A 25,457-nucleotide genomic window follows, 5' to 3' on the forward strand; every position below is an offset into this window, starting at 1 on the left:
GGGAAAGTGCAATGGTTGGGAAGCAGAAGAGCAAAGCTTTATATCAGGAATTAAAGAAATATCTCAAACTGTAAACAAGTAAAAGCAATATAAGCATGTTACCTGAAGATATGCTAATAAATAACAACAAAATAAAACCAGTGAAACAGCTTGCTCTGGGGACAGGAAATAGGAGAGGAAGGTCAAGGGAGTGGTATTTTTCATTTAGCAAAAGAATTTTTTATAGATCTATTTGATTCTAAACTATGTGAATCCATTTGATTCTATGTGAAACTTTAAGAAATAACAGAACCCCCCACCCCCGCCCCCCCAGAAATCTAGCACAGTACCTGGCTCATAAAAATTCAATAATGTTAATTATTTTATTATTATAATGACAAGAAAGATGACAATTTTTCATATCACCATTACACTCATGCTAGGGATAACAATGCTTCCTCTACTATAAATGCTATTTGATCTTTTTAAAACATGTTATTTACTATGCTTGGAATATCTGGGCATGCTTAATGAAATAAAAAATTATAAAACATTCCAAATTTTTTTTTTACTTAAGCAAAGTATCTAATTTTATACAATTTACACACAACTTTTAACCAATGAAACTATTTCACTTCTTGACATTCAACAATTATAAGACTTTTAACTCCCCAAGACATGCACTACAACCACAGAACAGATTCTGTCATCAATATGATGGTCTTGGCATCTTATATATAATGTTTCCACTTTAAATTAAGTCCTATTTAGCAAAATAGAAACAGGCTAAGATAATGAACAGGCAGTTTATAAAAAAAGAATACAAACAGTGAATAACAACACTGACATACCAACCTCATTTGTAATGAAAGAAACACAAATTTAAAAAATAAGGTACCATTTTTCACCTATTTTGGCATAGATTAATTTTTTTAAAAAAAGATCCTATCTACAGATGACCAGAGAGTATGTAGGTGGGGGGTGAGAGAGTGGTCACACATATAACAATAACTAGAAGTATAAATTGTACAGCCTTTTTAGAGAACGATTTGGCAATACTTACAGAGGCTCTAAAAATGTTTATTTAATTCCTTTGAACCAATCATTCCATTTCTAGAAATTTACTTTCTTAAGGACATAATTAAACACGTACCTCAAAATGTGGTTACAAGGATATTCAACGATCACTGCTTATAGTAAAAACTGCAGACATTCAAAATGTCTAACACAGAAGAAAGAATGAGTAAATTGTGGCACACCTCCGTTATGGCAGACAGTGGGCTTCCCCTAGATGTCATTCCCCCAGACTTTGCCTTAGCTTCTTCCTTACCCCAAAGTGTCAGAGTTCAACTTTCTCAGTGAGCTGATCTGAGTCAAGAGAAACTTTGGGGAAATTTTCTGGGGGCTCTTAAGAGGAAAAAATCTTCCTCACTGACAAAACTGAGATGTGAGAGGAAAAACAGCCTTTCCTGCCTTTTAGATGAAATTTTTATGAAGATGTGAAGCTGGAAGTTACAGCAGCAGCTCTTACAACCACGAGGGAGACAAGCCTAAGGCAAAACCAATAAGCTGAGGCTGAGGCAAAAAAAAGTGTCCTTAATGACACCTCTGAACTGTTTATGTGAGACAATAAATGTCCTTGGTTACTTAAGCTGATTATATTTGAACATTATTACCTCTGGTCAATAGCATCCTGATAGAAGCCATACAACACAATACTTTAGAGTCACTAAAAGTTATGCTACAGCAGTATATTTATGAACAGTAGATGTACAGTTCAGAGAAAAAAAAAATTAAAAATAGTATGTTCCCATTTAAAAAAAGAGTAACTATGTTAATATGGAATCGTTTGCCAAGAAAAAGGACTGGGAAGATACTCCAGGTTTTAGGGATAGTTACCTCTGAAATAGTTATCTCTGAAAGATAGGAATTCGAATGTTCCCTTCTTGTGAATTCACATTTTCTGTTGTTTTCTAAAATGAACATATATCACTTTAAGATTCTCCCACCAGTTTCTATTTCTTCAGTAAACCCAATGCGATTTTGGGGAGGAAGAAGAGGTAAACATGTATTCTAGTGAGCTATCCTGAACTGGGAGTCTGCCTTTTTAATAGGAAAAGTTGTTTCTTCTTTTTTAAACTGTTTTGTGAAATAAAATTTGATACTCTCAGGCATTTATTTTTAGTGAATACAGAAGATTACAGTTTTCATTTCCCTTTGTTACTTAGAAAATCATATCATGACTTTGTACCATTTCGTATTGAAATTTCTTCTGTGAAGCAAAAACAGTCCCAAAATGAAGGATCTTCAGGGGTCATAGGAACAGCAGATGATATTAAATCATTAAAGGTGAGAATAGTAAACTGCCTCTGGGTTGGTTTAGAATCATCTTGAAATGAAACCTAAAAGGGTAAAAAATTAGATTACCTCAATGTTATACTGCATAATAATCTTATGGTCAATTTTATAACTAGGAAAATAAGAAATCAGTAATCACATTTCAGCAATATTAAATTATACTTCAATAACATTAAATTACAACACAGTAGCATTTCTAGATAATTGCTTCTACTCCTTATATTAGTGTTGCCAATATAACAAATCAAGAAAAATATGAAATAACTTGATTCTCAAACTTTTTGTAGATAACAATAACCTGTGGTATTTGTTTAAAATGTAGATTTACTGAGCCACACATCCAACAATTCTGATTTAGTAGATGAGTCAAAAAGGATCCCAAAATATATAACTTTAACAAGCAGGTGGGTTATTCTGATAGAGAGGGACCACCAGGCAAACTTTTGAGAAATACTCTAGAGGGTGCGTCTGATAAAATACCCATAACCACACAGAGATGCAACACTTCATTAGGAAATGACTCATTCAACACTAAATTTAAACTATATCTTATACTCTGTGATAGAGCCTTTGTTCACAACTCAGCCCAGTGTGGACTGTCTTTAACATTCTATACATTCTACTAAAGATAGTACTTGGGTCTTCTACAGTGCTTTTACAAGGTTAATATCTATTTTATATGATGTAATTCTCATAACTATGCTGATATGGTTGTTACCCCAACTCTATAGATGGGGAAATTGAGGCTCAGTAAGATCAATCAATTTATACAAGCTTACAACACAGGTTAAATGGTAGACCTGAGCCTGAAACTCAGCCAGGTCTTCTGAATAGTACCCTCACCCTTTTCTCACTATGCCACTGCTGCCTAAATAGGCTGTCTCCAGGGAAATAAAAAGAAAGTACTGCCATGCGCAGACATTACAAAAAATATAAAGCTCTATGGAATCATAAGGTATTTGCAGAAAGGGTAATGCTGAGACTTTAGCACACAAGGACAGGTAACCTGGGTTGGAACATCTTCAGATTACAGGGGTCAATTTTAACATGTCATCCCTTTTAAAAGAAAATAATCTATGAAGAATTTTAATCTTTTTAATCTGTCAAAGGCATGATCTGTAGACTGAGCTTTTTTTCTAAAAGTAATGATACATACATATTGATCACACTACATTCTCTCACGCAGATTCCATAAAAATAATAATAAGCATATAGTTTCAATTATTGTGACATTATCAGTATTCCTTAAATAAATATTTCCACAGAATCACAACTATATGTAGGCTGAGTCAAGACCCTAAGGTTTCTTTTTTAAAAAATTTCTCAACTTACCAATTAATAGCAGAAGAAAGTAAAAATCGATTTTGATTGGAAGAATTGATGTTATGCTAGAATATATCACAAGATCTCTCACATTTTTGATACTTTGGAAATAATTTAGGAGAGTATTATAAAAAGGCGAAGGAGTTCAATTTGACAGATAATTCCATTACTCACTATCCCTCAACTTGGTACCCTTAATATTCAAAGACAGCCCCAATTCACCAGGAAATAAACCACTGTTAAGATGACCAAGACAGTGATTATCTTGAATATCTACTGAATATATGAATACTAGGACAGTAACACCAAAATTTTTTCTTTGTCATATTTAAGTGTATTTGAATGTGAAGAAGCAGGTAACATACTTCTAAAACATTTCTGTGAAATCCCAGATGATCTTAAGGATTAGATAATGAACACTTCTAAAGTCTATAATTAAAAAAAAAAAAAAAAGCCAAAACCTCTAACCTGATATAAACCAAATGATTATTTCCATCAATAAATAACAAATTCAACTTTAATACATGCTTTTTAGAAAAAACTCAGAGAAATCTTAAAATCTTACATTCTGATGTCTAGATCCATTTGGTTTCCTAAGAGCTACTGCAACAAAATGGTGCTCATCTATTTTGCTTTCCTGAAAAATAAAACATAAGTAAATAGAGAATACTAAATAAAGAAACTTAGATATATTTCTATTTACATTTTAAAAATTTCACTCCCCCCAACCATATACACACACACATACATATATATCTCCACTCCCCCTGACTTGAAGGAACAGTCACATATATTTCGGCCCTTTACTCTGTAATATTTCAATATATATTTCCTAATAGGGACATTCTCTCACATAACCACAGTAGTTAATAACTTCGGTAAATTTAACATTAAAATAATACTTAAATCTACTCTCTGTACTCCAACTTTTGTGAATTAATCCAGTAATGTCCTTTATACCATTTCCCCCCCTCCAGTACAGGAGGCAGTCTAGGGTCAAGTATTACATTCAGTTGTCATTGTCTTGCTAGCTTTTGTCTTTTATGATGTTAGTATTTTAAAATACAAGCCTCATCCCCCACTTTTTATTAATAAATGTTGGCTATTTTCAGTCTGATGGTTCTTAATGATTACATTTATATTATACATTCTTAACAAGAATACTACATAGATAAAGTATCCTATCTAGAGGCACATCTAGATAGCCATCTGCCCTCACTGGTGATGTTAGTTTTGTATATGCTTAAAGTGTACATTTAAAAAAATTAGACTGCAACATTGGTTTATAAGCATTTAGTTAACTACACACTACAGCCTATGGAAAATCATGGTGGAAATTCATAGGTAAGACTTAAAAAATATGTAATTTCCTATTTTCCCCTATGTATGAGACAAAGGGGGAGGGGGCTTTAAAATATAATAGACATTGAGGCAGTTAACAGAGAAAAGTATGAACAACTATTAAAAACTAAACAAAATTTCACCAAAAAGCCACTTTACTAAGGCAGTCTTCCATAAGACATGAGTTGAAACAGGAAACTACAATCAGAAATAGTATTACTTAGGGACTTTTCATCCTTCATCCTCTTCCTCATATCTTCATACGTTAAGATATCCAAATTAGCAAAAAAAAAATAAATAAATAAAAGAAATTCAAAAGAGATAAATTTAGGAAAACACTCCAAGAGAAGAAAAAATAACTAGCTAAGTATGAGAAAACGTTTAATAGGTCAAAGTTTGTTATTGTAAACAAAACTATTCTTTTTGAACATGGTTCTCCCATTCTTTACACTGAATGTATCAATATTATAAACACTGTAACATACAGAGATGTTTTGGCTATAATTATTTTTGGAAAACAACTTAGATCAGCAGTTTTGTAGTGTCTGTAAGGTGGAATATCAAGAGGTAACCGTGGGCAATCACTAGTTTTCATCCAGCCTGTCCACTAAAATGCCACTAAAATGCTCAATTTTTTTACTTACCTCATTATAAGCCAAAATTCAATGAGACTGATTTCAAAATATTCACCGTATCTACTCAGACCTCATCAACATCACATAAATATGAAATTTGAAAACAGCAAAACTAGAGAAGTTATTTTACAATGACTCCAGTTTATCAAACATTAATATTTGATGTCTCACTAGAATAAAAGTTCTATGAGGTGATCACCTTTGCCCTAAATCCTTTCTGCCTAGTACATCTATAATAAATATTAGTTGAAAAAAGAAATGAAACCAGCAAGCTAGCTAGCTAGTTAAGCCAGTACATTCAATGCTACTGAACTTAAGACTTAATTTTAAGACTTTATAAATTTTCAAAAATTTCCTAAGCTGATAGTTTTTTACCCATAAAATTATTGGGAATACCAAAATTTCCTTAAAATCTCCAACAAACCCAAAGGGAACAAGAATATTTTACTTTTTCAGGAGATAGTTTAGCATTAGATTACAAAGATTAACCTGCTTTAGTCAAATTGTATGTCATTTTCTTAGTATGTATTTTCACCTTATAAACAAAGTAAAATAAAAGTTTAAGGTATAACTTAAATCATTCAAGTTTTACAATGTTTTCCCAATGGTAAAGTACTGAAGAAATCTGTCATAAATGTTAATATTTCTACTTTTTAAAGCACTTCCTTTCAAAAGCAAAGAATTTCTGTTTCAACTAATCTCATCACTTGAAACTTTTTGGTGGTAAATTTAACTTTCGTAACAGAAACCGGTTATGAAAATTGAGAGCCTATGAAAACATGAGATTCCTCTTGGCATAAGAATTCATATTTCTTCTAGAGTATTAATTTCCAGGTGTGAGATACAATACTCAGGTAAGTGGAAAATCCTTTGGAGGATTTGTTGTAATAAATAATGGATTCTTGATTATGTCCACGCTAGCATTTTAGGTCTGTAACAGATACAGTGCTAAGTAAGATACTGCCCCTGCCTTCAGGGAGCCCTGGGAAAGTAAAGCAAGTAGACAACTACAAAAATTATGAGGCAAAATGTGGTATGTTGTAAGAAAGAAAAAAAAAGCTTGGTCTTAAATGAAATAAAGAAAAGGCACCTGAAATGGATTTAAATTGTTAAAGGAGAAGGCAAGGAGGAGATTGGGGCAGGGTGGATGGGTGGGTGGTGGTGAGGTCACAGAAGAATTAAAACAAATATAAATACAAGAGGGTTGGAGATATTTAAAGCAGAGCAGATAGCAGGTTGTGATCTGGCTGCAATGTGGAGTGTATATAGGGAAACAACGGCCAAAAATGAAGAAGGATGAAGCAAAATAATGCAAGAGGAACCCAGTTAGGAGGCTACTGCATTAGTCTAAGTTGGATGTAAACAGTGCCCACACTAAGAGTTTTCAGAGGGCAGCACATCACTGTTAATTAGAGGGATTGGTATAACAAGGGGAGGAGGAGGGGAACTGAAAATGGGTCTGGGTTTTCTTAATCCTCGATGACTGGATGGTGGTACCATCAAAAAAAGTAAAGTTAGAAAAAGAAAATAACTTGAAGGGCAATTATTATTTTGACTTATCTGCAGAATTTGTGGTGTCTGTGTAGTTTTCAAGGAGAAATACATAGCAGTGAGAAATAGGAGTCTGAAGAGTGAAAGAAACTGAGTTAAAGGTTTGGTAGTCATACGCAGAAAGGCAGTGTGCTTGAAACTGCTAAATGTGAGAGCGGATCCATGAAAACAGTAGATGCCTGGGAAAATGTCTATACTTAGAAGGTGGCAATGAAATGTACTTCTTAAATATAAGAGTTTTAGGGTTCAGTCTGTTGTCTTCTTTTCTATACACTTCTAGATGGTTTCACAGACTATCTTCCACTAACAGCTCTCGTTTAATGACAAGCCTATTCTTTCCTTAAAGCTCTCAGCTTCTATTTCATAGCTAAACTCTCGTCTTGAATGTTATTCAAAACACTAAGCAGATTTTTTTTTAAATCCTCATTTGTTTTATAATTTTCATTTCATATTCTTCTTTTGAGTCTCCAAGTAAATAAACGCTCATTTTTCTCCCGGGATGCAGAATTTTACCGTATGTCCTATGATGGCTCTGTCCTTTAGTTCTGCTTAAATGAGGATAGTATCCTTAGCCTTCTGCACCATTAATTTGTGTGCCAATAGATACCTTCCATATCCACACGTGCAGCCTAGACCCTATTTCTGGTATCCTGCAGGCACTCTTTTAATGCTGCCTACAGGAACAGGACTATTTTTTCCACTTAGCTTATCAGTTCTCACACTAGGAAGAGAATCTATGAGTCTGAAGTAGTTCAGTTATTCATTGGCTATATGCATTAATTAATGAAAACTAGTCTCTGACATGTACTATTTCTAGGGATTTGTCCCGTCTCCAACCCAGGTAACAGTACTTTCTAAAATACCTTTAAAGGTACTTTCTAAAATACCCTGTGTGCTTAAATTTGGTCATCAAATACTTATGGAGGAAAAAACCAAGCCATGGGGCTAATCATGTTTGGCTATGACTCTCTTTCAGGAAGTTGTGTCTACACAGTACAGAAAGGAGAGAAGAGCAAGATGGCTACAAAGTTGTCCTGTGCAGAGGTTTCATTTGGAGTTACCCATGAAAAGTAGGGAAGGGTTGAAACTTCTTCCTACCTTGTTTTCAGTTTACTAAAGGAGCTGGATTCTATAGAGTAGGAACAGAAGGCAACTTATTCTCTTTCACCATTTCCCTTTAAACAAGTTCTGACAATTCATTTTTCTCTTTCCCTGGATGAAATCTTGATCAGATCTCATAAATGACATTTCTGGTCATTCTCAGTATCGAATTTTCTCTGAAAAATGTTTGACCCAAATTAAATTTTATTCTCATTTCATAAGAAATTCTTCCTCCCACTATCCTAGCTCAAACCTAATTCAGGGTTGGAAGTCTCCAATAGGGAAAGGAATTGATTTCACCTCTCTTCCTAAATGCAGATGCTCCCTCATTCACTATGCTGCCACCTCTAGTTCTTCTAGTGTGGGTGAATTTAGTGTGTATGAGTGAGAAAGGAAAAGACTGAATGAAAGGGAGGAAAGGACAGTGAAGATCATTCATGCCACGGTTGTACACTGAAATCATAGCCCTTCCTCAGCTGCATACCTAAAGACTGGTTCTTTATCTTGTGGGGGTACCTGGAGATGCCCAGACAGGAACCTCCCGTCTGTTTCTTGACTCTAGGTATGCCTCCCCTGGCTCTACGCTCATCATTCTCCCCTCAAACCCTGGCTTCTGGCTATCCATACCACCAGATTCATTCTGTTAAGTTTACTCTCCCCTTCCAGGCCTGTTTATAGTATAAAAATAATCCACACTTAAATATATGCATCTAACATATATTATTTTTATATCTAACTGGTACATTGAATGGGCAAAACACCCAGGTACATTCAGTAAAGAATTTAATTTTTCTTCCATAGATGTCTTCAAATATGCCCTGCTGGATCTCCCTTCCCACCTCCTGAACAAGCCCTTAGACAAACCCCATAGCTCTTCAGTCACTTTCAGCTTAAAAAAAAAAATCCCATTTCAATTCTTAGAACACATTCTTCTCCTTGGCCTCACCTTGCTTTTCTGCTCTGGTTTCCTTAAGGTAGGTGGCAGAGAGAAAAGGGATAGAGGAAACAGGCAAAGTAATGATCAATGCTGTTGTAATCTAGTTTTTAGAACTCTGGGTCACATCAAGTATCCAAATGCTAGCTTAGTGAGCATCTGAGGAATTTTCAGAGAACTACTTCCAGTTCCTCTGTCCTGTACCACTGCCTGGAACTAGCAGTGCATTTAACAGCTGACTTCTTGTAATTCTTACCCTCAGCAATTAATACACAGTAGAATGCCCACTGCCTCTTTTTGGAATTCCTCTTGGGTCGGGTCCTTTCAAGACTCTTCAGGTCCATTTTCCACAGCATCTATTTGGTCCACAGGAACTCAGACATCTTTGTCACCCAAAAAGTTTAAGCACAGCTGGCCCCATCACTGACTCTTCCCCCCTCACCCTGCTACTAGGCCTGCTCCATCTGGCACCATAAAGGATTCCCCATGAATGAAATGGCTGACATTTGCCCCTTTCAGTATGAATTATTTTTTTAAAAAATTGTATTAAAAAATACAGTATCCTAAATATAATTTACTTTTTAATTCACAGAGTACCTTACATGGTATGTTAGCAGTTTTGATACAACTCTCTTTCTCAAGATACTTTCTGCCCTTGGATCCCCCTAACACTACTTTCTTATTTTACTTCTTACCATTTTGGTCATTCTTTCTCATTCTCCTCCCCACTCCACCTTTAAAAAGTATTCTCAGGACTCTGTTCTAGGTCTTTCTCAATTCTACCTTAGGTAATCTCACTGCTGCAACTGTAAATCCCATGGCTTCAACTACCATCCACGTGTTAATAATTATGATTTTTTTCCTTTAGCTCAGCCTTTCATTCTATTCGCCTGCTTGACACCTTCACTTAGATGTTTTTATGGTATCTCAAACTTAAATCCCACTTGTTCTCTAGTATTCAGTATCTCAACAGATGGTCGTATAAGTCACAGAATTGATCATAACATCTTTATCACCTCACTTCCTTAACCTCCATATACCATCATAGACAGAACTTGGTCTTAAAATACAATTCTGATCTTACCACTCTCTATTTAAACCTTGTTAAATTCCCTTGAGAAAATTAGTGAATCTCTGAGGGTTTTTAAAGTACAAATTGTTACACATAAGAGTGGTAGGCAGTCATGTTTCCTGCCACACAGACCAGATAAAGTTAAGAAAGCTGGTGTATAGAATGAGAAATGTGGGTGGGAGAAAACTAAAGCCAGGAAGGCAAAAGTAAAAGATAAAAAGAGTTCTGAGTTTTCCAGTCCCTAATTCTAGCCAATTCTGAAACCTGGTTATATAAATCACTCTAGTAACCTACAATAATGTCTTTTTGGCTAAAATGAATTTGTGTTAGGTTTTTCTCACTAGCAACCAAGAATTGCTAGTGACAGAAACCAAATAAAGAAAGAGACCAAAATATTAACCAACCCATAATGCCCTACATGATCTCATCAGCCTAACATAGCATCTCTCTCAAATCCCCTCAACACAGTACACTGACAAAATGGCATCCTTTAGTTGTTCATACACACAAAGCTGTTTTATTCCAGGGCCTCTTTTCCCTTCTCTTTTACTTAATGAAATATGACTTATCTTTCAAGTATCAGCTTAAATGTTATTGCGCTCATAGTATCCCTGACTTTACCTTCAGAGCACACAGACTGGATTCCAAATGTGTCTAGTTTCAATGACTAGCCTCCCCAAGTTAAGCATATACTCACATGCACAAAATAAGAAAATTCTTATAGTTATAGCAATTCTGATACATTTCTTACCTCAAATGCCCATTCTTTTTCTTCTTCCCCATCCAGAAACAAACGTGTTTCTTTATAAACTTGGCCTATATCCAGGTTTAATGGGGATATATCAAATTCAAGCCGCTGCAATTCAAATCCTAATCCAACACCTATTGCTTTTATGAAGCTTTCTTTCAGTGCCTAAGATACAGACAGACATTTTCTCTTAGAGCTTTAGTAGACAAAATTGTTCATAAAATCTACTGTCCCCAAAACATATGGATTTTTAATTCTTTACTACTTTACAGCTATAAGCTATTTATTTTACCCTTATAGTAGCATGGAAACAAACCAGTTGTGAGAACTTAAGACAAATCATTTAAGCTCCCTTTGCCTCCATTCCCTCATGTATAACATGTAATAATAGTAGTACCTTCTTAGTGGGGTTGTTATGATAATTAACTAACTTATGAAGGGCTTACAATAATGTTTTCTGGCACATAATATTATATAAGTGTTTGTTAAATAAAGTCTCGTGTATGAGATCCTTTAAGACAGATATATTTATAAATAATGATAAATAAACTGTCTTGTTTTTAGCTTTAAGAGTATCTTCTAGTTGAGCATTAAATATATGTTAAATTTTCTTAAATATAATATAATAATGTGTACATAAAAATCATGAAGTTCCCAAGTAATGACTTATTTACTTCAAACACTGTATGAACTACAGGTTTACCACAGGACTTTTGCTCCTGTTTTTAGCAAAGATAATGGAATCAACACAGGGGCTTACTCTCAAAACTAGAAAGAAATTATACCCAATTCCTATAAAACATATCCAGCTGAGTCCATTCATCCTTAAAGCTTCTGATTGTTTCCCATTCTTTGTTGGTAAACTTTCTTTTCATAATATGAAAAAATTCTGGAATTGAACCACGACCTGTCAATTGAGGAAACAGAGAATTACCAGAACTATTAGACAGCGCATAAAAGAAAACTATAGTCCAACTTTACTTTTGAATACAGTCACAATAAGCCTAAACAAAATATCAGCAAATCAAAATAAGTTGAGAAGGGTAGCTTAAGAGAACAGTGAAATTCTGTGAATTCTTAAATAATTAAGGGGAAAAAACATATGGTTATATAAATAGATGCTCACCAAAAATTTGATAAAATTTAGCAGCCAACCTATTATAAATCTTAAATAACTAGAGGAAATTTCCTATATATGATAGAATATCAGAAATCCAAAACATGTACTCTTAAAATAGAGCAACAGTATGCTGGGGTTTAAAATTTTGCTTTGCTATTTCACAGGAAAATCAGGGAACAATTTCTTTACTATAATTTTGGGGGAATTGGTAGAAAGCTAAGGAGTGTTCTTTTATCCTAAGTTATTAACATGACTGGAAAGTTAATATACACTTACTTCCTTCACAATAACTCTTTTTAAACATGCTTTCTAATATGACTTTTCCAAATAAAAACAGATTTTAATTTCTGTTCTATTGGCTCATTTTTAAAAAAATCTCAAGTATATCCTTAGCTCCACTGTTCCACAGACAATAAAATTTTACATAGCATCCTAAAAATAAATAGAACTCAAAGGATCTGACTCCCAGAACTAAGAGCTAAGACACAAATTAAAATATATGGTATGCCTTTCATATTATGTTTTTTCAAAATATTATAATTATGTGTTTGTCTATCTTTACTACTAAGCAGAAACCTTCTATCATCATTCATTTACTTATTCTACAGGTATGTAGAATGTGTACAAATACTATACCAATATGAATTGAACTAATGGTTAAAAACAAATCAGTCGTGGTTCTTAGCCTCACACAATTACAGCCTAATTGGTCAATCAGAAAGTCTGGCAACAAGGTAGGTGAATCACAAATGTTTACTATATGAATAAATGTACGTTAACTATTATGTGGTAAATTATTCCTAAATGCTCTATTGCCCTGTATCCTTAGTTCATGATTACATTACTTCCAGCAAGCCTCTTGAAAGAAGTCCCTCTGCAGATTCTGTTAACATAGCTTGTCTACTCCGCAACTCCCATTTCTAAAATACTCAACTCCAAAATCTGACATTTCCAACTGGCTGCAACCATAGCATGTCTGCAAAGAAGAAATATGTCAAATCCCCCTACTTAATGCTTTACTGGCATTTAACCACTAACTAACCCCATGAGAATTCAACACTTAGAACGACGACTGTATCATTCACTCTAAAAATACCCAAGTGCTAGATGCCAGGAATATGACGGTAACCAAAACAGACATGGGTCCTTATGTTCATAGAGAGTTTACAGTTTCTCCTACAGTAACCAAGTACCTTTCCCATAGTTACCTCAAGGGTAGAAAATATTAAAAACGAGCTCTCCCACAAAATTGTCTACAATTCCCCCACCATCCCTACTTCAAAACAGTCAAAACAGTCTCCTCTTGTTTACCTAGGAAATACTTCTAATGACCTTCCAGTGATATGTGGTTCTTCACTTCAAGGCAAAGATCCTCGTTTGTTTTCAAGTTCAACAGACTCATTTAATTAATCTGTCTACTCCTTAGCCCTCTACTATTCTTAAGAAAGATAACTTTACAATCCATTTTTATTAATCAACTAATGTTTATTGTTTGTATCTGTTCATATTAATGTTAAAAGGCTATTATTTCCTAAAAGCAGCCCTGCAAAGCTGTAAAGTCATTTCATGCAACAGCACTGAAATATTAAACTGGGACCTTAGGAGTCCCAGGGCAGGAGATTCTTACCCTTTTGGGTCTATGAACCCCCTTTGATAGTCTGGTGCTTATTCCTCAAGCCCCTTAAATAAAGACTGTCTTATTAAAATGCAAGCATCACTAGTACATACTGGCTTGACAGATAAAACACTAAAGAAAGTAAAGAAAGCAAGCTTGCAAAAGTTACAAAAGTAAATCTGGAGATTTTAAACACTGGGAGCACTATACCTACATAAATCGTAAACTGTTTCCTCTTGAATAGATTCGGGTACAAATAGTGTAAATAATAACAATGAGAAGAACAGCTACCTTGGATTTGGAAGACAGCATTATATATTTTGAGTGGAATTGTAGTTTTAACAGAATACTATCCAAAAAGCCTAAAATTTAAAAAGACATGCCTGTTGTCATCTATAGTGTCATTATGTTTGTTGGTTTCTTCAAATTATAATTCCATAACCTTCAAGAAACCCCCTGATTTTTACCTAAATATGATGGGGCAATCGAGGAAAAAATTTAAATATTCACGCTAATAAAAAAAAACTCATTTAATATAAAAAGCAATCTAGCACAACCACTGGAAAGCAATCATAACTGATCATGTACAGCTAAAAAAATATCCGATATGAGTGTGTTTTCATATACTTTTGAGAGCATCGTATCCCACAAAATAAGAGATTGACAGCAACAGAAAAAGATGACTTTGTAAATATTCAGCCAAAGACAACAGCGCCACATTGTGGCATTATGATGAAAATACACAGTGAATGAGTACTCTGTTAAGGACTTAGTTTATCTAGGAAATTGGAATTAAAAAAAAATCAGTAGGAAATACCAGAATAGTATGTTTGCCCCTCAAACTAGCTGAGACAGCACAATTATTAGACACATAAGTTGGCAAAGCCTCCTAATAATACCAACACATATTCATGTCTATTACAATCTTCGATTTAATAGACATATAAGAACTTAAGTAAAAAAAAGATAAAATAAAGATAAAATAACTGAAAAACTTATATAGAACCACTAACCAGGTTTAGAAAAGCCAGATCCCTCATCTTATAGCTTAATCTTTAGGGAAAGCAGCACTAGATATTAACTAAGTGTTCTGCAATGATCAACTAACCAAGGTCGCAGAGCAACTAGAAAGTTTATTAAACAGAGTAGTAACCTACAATAGTAACCTACAACAAAATAATTTATACAGTTGAGCCTTGAACAAGGCGGGTTTGAACTGTGAGGGTCCATGTCTTCCAAAACTCATGCCCACATAGAAACTAAAAATGTGACCTTATTTGGAAATAAGAGTCTTTGCAGGTGCAATCAAATTAGGATGGATTAAGGTGGGTCCTATATCCAATGACTGGTGTCCTTATAAGGAGAAACATTTAGACACGAAGTGAGAATACAGGGAAAAAGGCAACATAACAATGAAGGTAGAAAGTAAAGTGATATAGCTACAACCCAAGGAATGCCAAAGATTGCCAGGAAACTAGGAAGAAGCAAAGAAGAATTCTTCCCTGGAATCTGCAGAGGTAACATGGCCCTGTCAACACTTTGACTTCTGGCCTTCAGAACTGTCAGAGAATAAATTTCTGTTTTTTTAAGACACCAAGTTTTTGGTACTTTGTTAGGAGCCCTAGGAAACTAATACATACATGCACACAATTTAATTCATTTACACAGACACACTCATATACTCTTAGCTTTAGTGTTATGCCCCTGGAGTCAAATGTTCAAATCCTGGCTCTAACACTTCTTTACTATTATTTATTTAACTTCACTATGGCTGTTTCTTAAGCTATAAAACAGGGAAAAAGAGCTGGGTAGTTTAAGAAATAAACATACAAAGGGCCTGGAGCTATTAAGTACCTAATAAATGTTAGCTCTAAGGCTATTGTGGTAGTTGTTTTATATATATATCCTCTTTTGTGAAATGTTTTATCAAGTCTTTGTCCATTCATTAGATAAGTCTTTTTTTTTTAATGTATTTTTAAAAAATTAATTAATTTATTTATTTTTGGCTGTGTTGGGTCTTCGTTGCTACGTGCTGGCTTTCTCTAGTTGACGTGCGCAGGCTTCTCATTGCAGTGGCTTCTCTTGTTGTGGAGCATGGGCTCTAGGCACACAGGCTTCAGTAGCTGCGGCATGTGGGCTCTAGAGCACAGGCTCAGTAGTTGTGGCGCATGGGCTTAGTTGCTCTGTGGCATGTGGGATCTTCCCGGACCAGGGCTTGAACCCATGTCCCCTGCATTGGCAGGTGAATTTTTAACCACTGTGCCCATTAGGTTAGTCTTAAGTGGCTTTTCTATCAATACTTACAAGTATTTTAATTATTAACAATATTAACCTCTGTCTGTCTTATTTGCCCCAGTTTGTGAGAGAGAAGAGATTTAATATGAAATCAATCACATATGCTAACTTTGCGGGTTCTTCTTATCTTTCTAAGTTTAAAAGGCATCCTTCTTTCAGAAATCTGGCCAAATATACAATTCTATTGTGTTCTAGTAATTGTTATTAAAATTTAATTCTAATTAATTCTGTTGTACACTGGGTAACAAGGATCTAATGGCTTTCAGATGATTTTACTCATGAAAAAAAAAGTTGATGGGTTACAATCTTTCTTTTTGTTGGCTCTATAAATTACATCTAATACAGTGTTTCCCAAACACTAATATGTCTAACAATCACCTGAGAAATTGTCTGAATATAGAATCCTTGGTTGTATCTAAGAAATTCTAGTTGAAGAGGTCTGGGAGGGTTTCAAGGAACCTGCATTTTTTCAAGGAACCTGCATTTTTAACAGGCATCCTGGCTGATTTTAATATCCTGACCACCATTTCAGAAACACCATTCTATACATATAACAGTAACAACTATCACAACAAACTTAGAGCTAACATTTACTTATTAAGTACTTAATAATTCCAGGCACTTTACATGTTTATTCCCAATCTAGCCAATGCTGGTGGTGGTATAACTGTTGAGCCATCAGTATGTAAAACATATACACACAAGTTCTAGGGTAATTAAAGATTTAAATGTTAAAAAAAAAAATGCAATTTTAGAACAAAATCTAGGAGACTCTATAACCTACGGTTGGAGTAAATCTTTTACCAATTTAATTATTTTTTTTTAAATGAGACAGAGTTCAGAATTTATCAAGGAAAAGTTAGATATATTAATTAAATAAAAGACAAAATTCATATGGCAAAAAATACAACCAAATTCAAAAGATAAATAATAGAGTGGGAAAATAGTTGTAACAGATTTGGTCAATGAAGTGTCAATATCCATAATACATAAAGAGCTTTTATACATGGATTAGAAAAGATTAATAAGCAGTTCACAGAAGAGCAAATTCAAATAGCCAACAAGCTACCCTAGTAATTAGAGTAATGCACCATTTAATAAATAAACTAATCTTTAACCGCTGAACTGAAATATTATGTAGAAATACTGGGCACTAACTCTTAACCCTCCTAGCTGTCTATTCTTTTGCTAACACCACGCTCTTTTGTTTACAATGCCTAATATAAGTTTAAAAAATGGTAAGGCAAGTTCCCACTCACTAAACTTTGTATACTCTTCTTAGACATCAGTTCCTTCATAAAAACTTTAAATTCATTTATTAACCCTGTTCCATGGAATTTTTCAGATTTTGTACTTGCAAATCCTTAAACAGATATCAATAAAATCTAGTATTGAGAGGTCATATATTATAGAATGCAGTGTCTAAAAATATAGGCTTTGAGGTATGGGTTCAAATCCATGATATTCTACTTTTCAGCTTAGTTGCCTTGGGCAAATGTCTTAACCTACTCTATAAAATAACAATAACTTACAACTTAGGCTTAAGAGGGTGAAATAAGATAATGCATAGAAGGGATTTAACACACAGAAGTTGCTCAATAAATACTAGTTCTATGTTGTGATCCCACTCAAATCCTCCACACAGTGGAAAAGACCCATCCTGTAACTTGGAAAAGGGGAAAACTACCTGCCAGTAAAGACCTGGTTTTCCAGTAAGTTCAGAGCACAAAGAGAAGTGTGACTTATTTAAGCTGCTTGCTGGCTGTAAATCTCCAAGTTAAAAAAAAAACAAAAAACAAAAAACAACATTTTGCACATCCTGCAAAATGCAGATCCAAAAAGAATGTAGATCAGCTTAGAATGTAGATCACAAACAATAGTGGAATACAGATCTTCCTTGACTTATGATAAGGTTACGTCCCGATAAATGCATTGTTAAGTTGAAAATAGTTTAGGTCAAAAATGCATTTAATACCCCTAACCTACGGAACATCACAGCTTAGGCTAGCTTACCTTAAACGTGCTCAGAACACTTATATTAGCCTACAGGTGGGCAAAATAATCTAACACAAAGACTATTTTATAATAACGTGTTGAATACCTCATGAAATGTACTGAATACTGTACTGAAAGTGAAAAACAGAATGGTTGTACTAGTTGTTTTACCCTCGTGATTGTGTGGCTGACTGGGAGCTATGGCTCACTGCTGCTGCCCAGCATTATGAGTATGGAATGGCATATGGCTAGCACAGGAAAATGTCAAAATTCAAAATTCAAAGTATTGCTTCTACTGAATTGCTTTTAAACCATCATAAAGTTGAAAAATTTTAAGTTGGACACTACAGACTGTAGCAGCAACAAAGTTGGAAACCGAATCTGATGGATGCAAATGGAGGAGAGAAGAAGCTAGGGAGATAAATGCAGGGTGAGGAAGAAGACTTGAAGGAAGAACTATTTTTAATCACAACTCACTGATGAGAACAGTTTATATTCCAACTAGAATCTGATATGAATATCATTTTTCACTGTAGTTGCACTTTTTAATTTTTCAACAAATTTTAGGAATATTTTATGTGAAATTGAGAACTCCTATCATTTGTACATTCAGTAAATATTTACTGAGCACCTGCTATGTGCTAGACACCCTGCTAAGTACTAGGTATACTGTGGCAAAAACAAAACAAGCATAGCTCCTGAACTTATTTAATTAAGGAGAACAGATAATAATCAAATAACTAAGTTATAATTACAAATGAGAAAGGCCATGAAGGAAAACAAGATCAGGTGGTCAGGAAAGTCCTTTCTGAGGAGGTACTGGTACTGGCTACTTCTCATCCTTCCGGTCTAAGGTACTCTCGAAAGAGAAGAACAGGCAGAGGGATCAGCTTTTCTGAAATGACCTGAACAGGAAAAAGTTTGCTACATTCAAGGTAATAAAAGATGAGTATGGACAGAAAATAGTGAGCAGAGAGCGGCTAAAAATGCAAGTGGAGAGATAAATGAGAATAAGACGATACAGTCATGTTAAAGGGACTGAATTATGAACCAACCTAAAAGTTTTAAGAAAATTGCCTTAAGGAAATTTTTAAAGACCACTCTAACTCTGTACCGAAAATGTACTGAGAGAGAACAGAAGTGAAGAGGGGGAACCAAATAGGAAGCTATTAAAATAGTGCTATAAATAGTATGGTGGAAAGAGACAACAAATAGGCTCTACCACAGCTATCATATAATATCACCACTTACTTCATACTTACTGTACTTAATTTACATAACAACTGTTCAAGAGGAGCAGTTCTAAGATACAGTCATTTCAAAGCTATTAAATTAGTATTAAATCTCAAAATATTGAGTCATTTTGTCCTGCCAATTAATATCCAGCAAAGTTTATAACAAAAATGTGAACTTGAAAGTATAAACCCGTGGGGAAAAATATTTTCGGTCTTTTCCCAAATTTTAATAATTTTTATACTGTATGTCTTATCTTGCCTTGTAAACATGGGAACAAAACTGAACAATTCATACTTTTATACTGTATACAATCCTTACTTTTATACTTCTAACTGCAAAAGCCTTTAGTGGTAGATAAAAATTAGAAAATGAAGGAAAAACAACCAATATTTCTCAGTTGGGTACAGCAAATTATAAAGATGACCTACAAAACACCTCACCCCACCCCTGACCCCAGGGTTGGGATTGTATTGCACTGGCAATTTATCTATACTAGGCCCCCCAATATCTTATAATCCCTCTTCTCTGGATATCCATTAAACAATTATTTACTGAGTGCCAAGTATGCACCAGTTATTTCTGTATAAGTTTCCTCTCTCCATTAAGCACAGAATAATGTGGTGGTTACAACAGGGTCCTTAATTGTGGGCATCTGGCTAGAAGGGAGAAACCCAAAACTTCTTACATCCATTAATATATTCTCTCCTGCCTTGCCATAGCAGCAATGGGAGAACTGGGAGATGGCGGGAAATGATCTGCACCTAGCAGAAATGTCTAAAGTGATAAGGAAAGACTCCACAAGTTCCTACATGATGTTTACCTGCAGACAAAATGGGAGTAACGGAACTGAGTCTTACAATATACTCACGATGCCCCCAAAGTCTAACTCCATGTTGAGAGTTGATAATCTAATAACAACGCCCGGAATAAAGTACAATACTTCCCTTGCTCCTATACTGTTTTACCCTCCATCATTTAGCAACTCTTGGAAACTTCCCCTGCTCAATTTCCTCACTTACTCTGATAAGCAGAGCATTTCAAATGAATCGCCAGTGAAGTAAACCAGTGTCTACTTTCCTGAGAAATGATGCTGTGTCCATTAATCTTTCAGACACTAGTGACACAGTAACAATACTAATGACAACTGGAAAATAGCTCTTCCGCAATGCATTACTGGATACATCAATAGCTTTTTGGCAATGAAACAGCCAAATAGGAAAAGGCCTGGATACTGTGATGAGTCAAACAAGAGCAATGAAAAAAGATGGTGGATAAAAAAAGTCTAATAAAATATAATTAACAGAACCTTCATTGTTTGCTCAATTACCTTCCTATCATTTATTAAGTTTTAATTAGTAATTACTTGTTTATCTGGTATTGACCATAAGCCAACATTGCCCATTAAGCCAATTGTAATTAAATCTGTGTCTCACAGGCATAATTTCCAAGCAGATATCAACCTGATGAGCCAACCATTACTGTGTAATTGTGCTGACTGCATTCTAAGGAGTAATGGTCTCTCCAATAATTTCTGATTTTTAGGGAAAGGTCACATAAGGACCACAGAAAGCTATGAAGTTTATGGGCTCATTTGCATGCCCACTCTGAATCCTCTGTAACAGTGGTTCACAATAAGCCTTCTATGACCCTGCCAAAAACCAGACCCTCTCTTTGAGAAAAATGTACCTGTGCATACAAAATGTAGCAAACAATTTCAGGAGGTTAAAAAAAAATGACTTGATGCTTATCCAGGGTCAAGAACCCCTGTTATCATTAGCACAGCCTCCTTCTGAACAAAGTTAAGAATAGAGTTTTAATAGATTTATGATCAGGTCAGAGAAAAAGCTGCTGGTGGGAAAATTCAGAGTAAAGACACTGACAATAAAGATGAGAGAGGAGATTCACAGCAATACTCTGAGGCCTAACTACTGCAGCACAGAGTGCTTATTCATTCATTTGACAAATATTTATTGCACATTATTTTGAACTAGGTAGGGTGCCAGACGTGCTAGTAGATAAAGCTACTAGCTAACAGTTCCTGCTCTCATACAGCTTATGAGGACCACTGGGAAGACAATCAACATCCTGAAAAATAATTATAAAATGAAATATATAATTGGAATGAAGGAAATATACTTTATGAGAGCCTAGAACAAAAGAACCTGGCTTAGATTGAAGGTCCACAAAGCCTTCCCTAAAGTAAGACTAAAGTGAAAGCTAACCAGTAAATAAGTTACCTATGCAGAAATGGGGGTGGGGGATAAAGTTATTACAAATATTCTAGTCCAAGGGAAACATAAGCAAAGATCCTGTGGTAGACACAGTGTGGAGATTAGGAAACTGCACTATGAAATTAGGAAAATGTTGGTTCTCTTATTTTAACAGCTTTCTTCTTATCCTGTTACTTATCTTTTAATAAAAATGATAGTATGCTGTGTCCCACCCACCCCATAATATACGTAAGGCACTTAGGAAAATGCCTTGGCACACAGTAAGTGCACACTAATGTTAGTGATGATGAAAATTATAGAGTAGTTGAGAGAACCTGTGTTCTAGTAAAATTACCTAGGTATAATCAACCCCACAATAAATGTTAGCAGTTCCTACAGCCACCAATTACAAATTTCTAAGGCAAAATATAAACAACTTAAAATATTTTAATAATTGCTTGCTCTTCATTTTCATTTATATAAATGTGCTACAAAGAGCTATATTTAGATACAGTACAAATACATGTTATCTCTACTTAAGGACTACAATATACTTTACCACTGAGATTATTATTTTTTAAACAAACCAACAACTAATTGGTTAATTTTGGGAAAGACTTAAATGAAACCAAGTTCTTACAATACATATAATTACTATTTTTTTAATAGAATGATACTCAAAATTGACTCTCTGTTGAGCTCAATTTGATTGAACATTTATTACTTAAATAAAAAAAACTGAGCTATGGAAAAACTGTTCTTTAGAAAATTTAACAGTCTTTGAGAATAGTTTCAAATTTAGTCTTACTTAACAAGCTGAGGTATAATTCAAAAAGAAAACCTTTGTTTTCACTTTGCCTCTACGCAAAGTATTATATGAATCCCCAGTAATGGAGAATCTATCTTTTATGTAGAAGAACATTCAAGAAAATATATAGTAAACAAAGGATGTTGGGGCCCTCAAGCCAACAGCCACCCCCAACTGTGTTCCCTGAGGGGATTCAGGATGGAGAAAAGCAGGACACTGGCCCTAGACAATTAAGGTGCATATCAAAGGAATTATTTCAGTAAGCCCAAACTCTTGCATCTTCCCATACACAGAAAAGTGCTAAATTCATTAATGAAATGTCTGGTTTTCTTTAATTAACAGTAATCTTTTTATGTTCTGACTACCGGGCTTTGTTGCAAAAAACTCCTATATATCCTGGTTCCTCCCTTATTCTTTGAAGCAGTCTCTCAGAGCTATTTGAGAGGCTGCTTCCCGGACTTGAGTCCTCAGAAAGTCTGCAGAATAATTCTCAAGTTTTGGGTTGTGCATTTTTTTCAGTCGACAATACCCTGCTCTCTCAGATATACTACCCTTGAGTACTGAGCACATTTTTCCTAAACTTAAATATCTACATCTCCTTGTCTGATATTATTCAACAGGTAAGAACTAAGACAAGACACTTAATAACTCTTGTACTACAAAAATGCAACATTACCTGGAAAACTAGTCTTCATTATATCAATTCCAACTTGTAGCTCAGATTCCGCAGCAAGTACAGCATAGTCTCCTTGATGAGAGATGTTAAAGTTGAAATTGGGGTAAGGATTCAATGAGTCTTTCGCAAGAACTGGTTTTCCTTTTGCAGTTCTTTGCAAACGAATATTATTCCAAGGTATATTCAATTTCTCTGCAACTAATTTCCTTATCATCAGACGACCAGCCTGTTAATAAAACATTTGGTAAGTATTGATGTCTATACTAAAGATTTAGGTAACACTGCCTATAACATACAAAGTCTATTTTTGTGGTTTCTAAAATATTAATTTCTTAAAGTTTTTAAAAGTACGTAAGTATTAAATACCCTGCTTTAAGATTTAAGAAATGCTTATGAAGACAGACAAGTTAAAGTCCCTCTTTAGCAATTCCCTCCCTCCCCTTAACAAGTAACCAATGTTATCAAGTATTCATCCCTTCAGTCTTTTCTCTAAGTACCCAAAATATGTTCATTTGCTTTTACTATCTATCCATCTAGTTATATGAAATCCTACTATATGTACTATTCTACCATGTATAATCTTTTAAATTTCTAAGTGTTGGGGATTATTTCATGTTTGTATATAACCATCTGGCCTGTGCATTTCATACTATCAAGGTACCACAACTTGACTATTTCCCTGTTGTTGGATATTTTAGGCTGGCTCTAGTTTTACTATTATAAAAAAATTCCCCAGTGAGCAACCCTGTTATACTTACATCTTTGTGCATATGTGCATGTATTTCTAGATCATATATACTTATCACTGGGCTCGACAATTAGCAATGCATGACCTATCTTTTTTCACATATACCCCATCCACTCTCTCCTTCCATTAATTATTAAGAAAGAAATGGAGCTTCCCTGGTAGCACAGTGGTTGAGAATCCACCTGCCAACGCAGGGGACATGGGTTCGAGCCCTGGTTCGGGAAGATCCCACATGCCGTGGAGCAACTAAGCCTGTGTGCCACAAATACTGAGCCGGCGCTCTAGAGCCCACGAGCCACTACTACTGAACCCACGTGCCACAACTACTGAAGCCCGCGCAACTAGAGCCCATGCTCTGCAACAACAGAAGCCACTGCAATGAGAAGCCCGCACACGGCAACGAAGAGTAGACCCCCTCGCCGCAACTAGAGAAAGCCCGCGTGCAGCAACGAAGACCCAACGCGGCCAAAAATAAATAAATTAAATAAATAAATTAAAAAAATATATATATATTAAAAAGAAAGAAATGACTAAAATCACACAAAAATACCTAAGGATATAACAAGGCAGATAATACTTTGCAAAACCTTTCAAGTTTTTTCCCCTTCAGTTCTAAACAATGACTTAAATACGGCAAGACTTTGAATTTCACAATTTCTTACAAATTACAGAAAGTATAAAAATATTCACCAATATGCCTTCAAAAATCAATCAGCCCACATTTCAAACGAAAAAGTGCTTTGATAGAGGAACATTTTCAAGGTAACAGTCTTTGATGGTAGTTAGCAGCTGTTTCAAACTGCGCTATATACACAGAAGTCGTTTTGAAACCCGTTTCCATTTGTTGCTAAAAATACGTAAGTAAAATAAACAATTATATCTAAAGTACTGTTTCCCAAGCTATTTAGTCAGAAAGGTATGCCTAGGGCTGCATCCTTCCTTGACTTCAGTTTCACTGGTAAAAGGAGGCTGGTCTCTTCCAGTTCCACGGCGTGCAAGGCTAAAGTAAGTCATACTGTCAATATTTCTTAGGGCCTATCACGTGCAGGAGAATGGAGAATGGTGGGATACTTAACAGGCTAAGAATGTGCTATGGGCCCAAGCAAGGAAAAATAATTTTTTATAACTTAAAAATAAGAAAAAAACCATTGTGGGGAAAAAAACTACTTTGTAGGCCTTCTCAACACCTATTTTAGGGTTTAGCACGATCTCTATTTTCAATTACAACGGGGGAGGGGCTAATTTTTACAGCGGATGAGGCCTCCGAGGAGACTACAAAGACGGTGGAGACCAGGCCGCGCGCACACACCGGAGAGTCAGCAGCACCTACCACTGTCGCCCTGGGGCGGCCACAAGCTGGCGCCGACGCTAACGTGGGAGGGGGGAGTCTCTACAGCCCTGCCCACCATCCCCAACATCTGCTTCCTCGGCCCTCAATACGAAAGACCTGTAGTACCAAAGCTGCCTTAGCGTCGCGTGCAAAGACGAACTGGCCAATGCGCTCCTTCTCCTCGGGCTGGATCGATCGCACCGCGAGCAGCCATTCGGCTCGGCTCGGCAGCCAAGCGCCACAGGAAAAGGCCCAGCGCACGCCCTCCATTGCTGGCACCAAGCAGAAACGCTTAGCGGGGAAAACCATACACTGAAAACCTCACCGCCACCTCGGGCTTGATGGCGCGGACGCTAAAGGTGCCCCACCCACTTCCTCCCGG

At 35.4% G+C, this 25,457-nt stretch overlaps 1 protein-coding gene across 1 annotated transcript; it reads right to left on the minus strand.

Moving 5' to 3' along the window:
* Positions 1-342: 342 nt before the first annotated feature.
* AASDHPPT (aminoadipate-semialdehyde dehydrogenase-phosphopantetheinyl transferase) lies at positions 343-25,457 on the minus strand. The gene is made up of 6 exons (XM_036860643.1): positions 25,202-25,457; positions 22,998-23,223; positions 11,828-11,949; positions 11,046-11,207; positions 4,226-4,297; positions 343-2,381 (listed from the first exon to the last, which is right to left on the minus strand). Exons 1-6 carry the CDS (start codon positions 25,382-25,384, stop codon positions 2,217-2,219), a joined length of 930 nt encoding a protein of 309 aa, XP_036716538.1. The 5' UTR covers positions 25,385-25,457; the 3' UTR covers positions 343-2,216.

Source organism: Balaenoptera musculus, chromosome 8, assembly GCF_009873245.2.
Source record: "Balaenoptera musculus isolate JJ_BM4_2016_0621 chromosome 8, mBalMus1.pri.v3, whole genome shotgun sequence".
In the NCBI taxonomy this organism is placed as follows: domain Eukaryota; kingdom Metazoa; phylum Chordata; class Mammalia; order Artiodactyla; family Balaenopteridae; genus Balaenoptera; species Balaenoptera musculus.

Bases quoted from the DNA above. Each gene is read 5' to 3' on its own strand.
- AASDHPPT (XM_036860643.1), bottom strand. From the start codon at position 25,384: ATGGTTTTCCCCGCTAAGCGTTTCTGCTTGGTGCCAGCAATGGAGGGC. The intron at 11,208-11,827 runs GTATAATTTCTT...TCTGTATCTTAG, and splicing joins ATATGTTTTATAGGAATTGG to GCACTGAAAGAAAGCTTCAT. The intron at 4,298-11,045 runs GTAAGAAATGTA...TTTATTTTTCAG, and splicing joins AAAAAGAATGGGCATTTGAG to GAAAGCAAAATAGATGAGCA.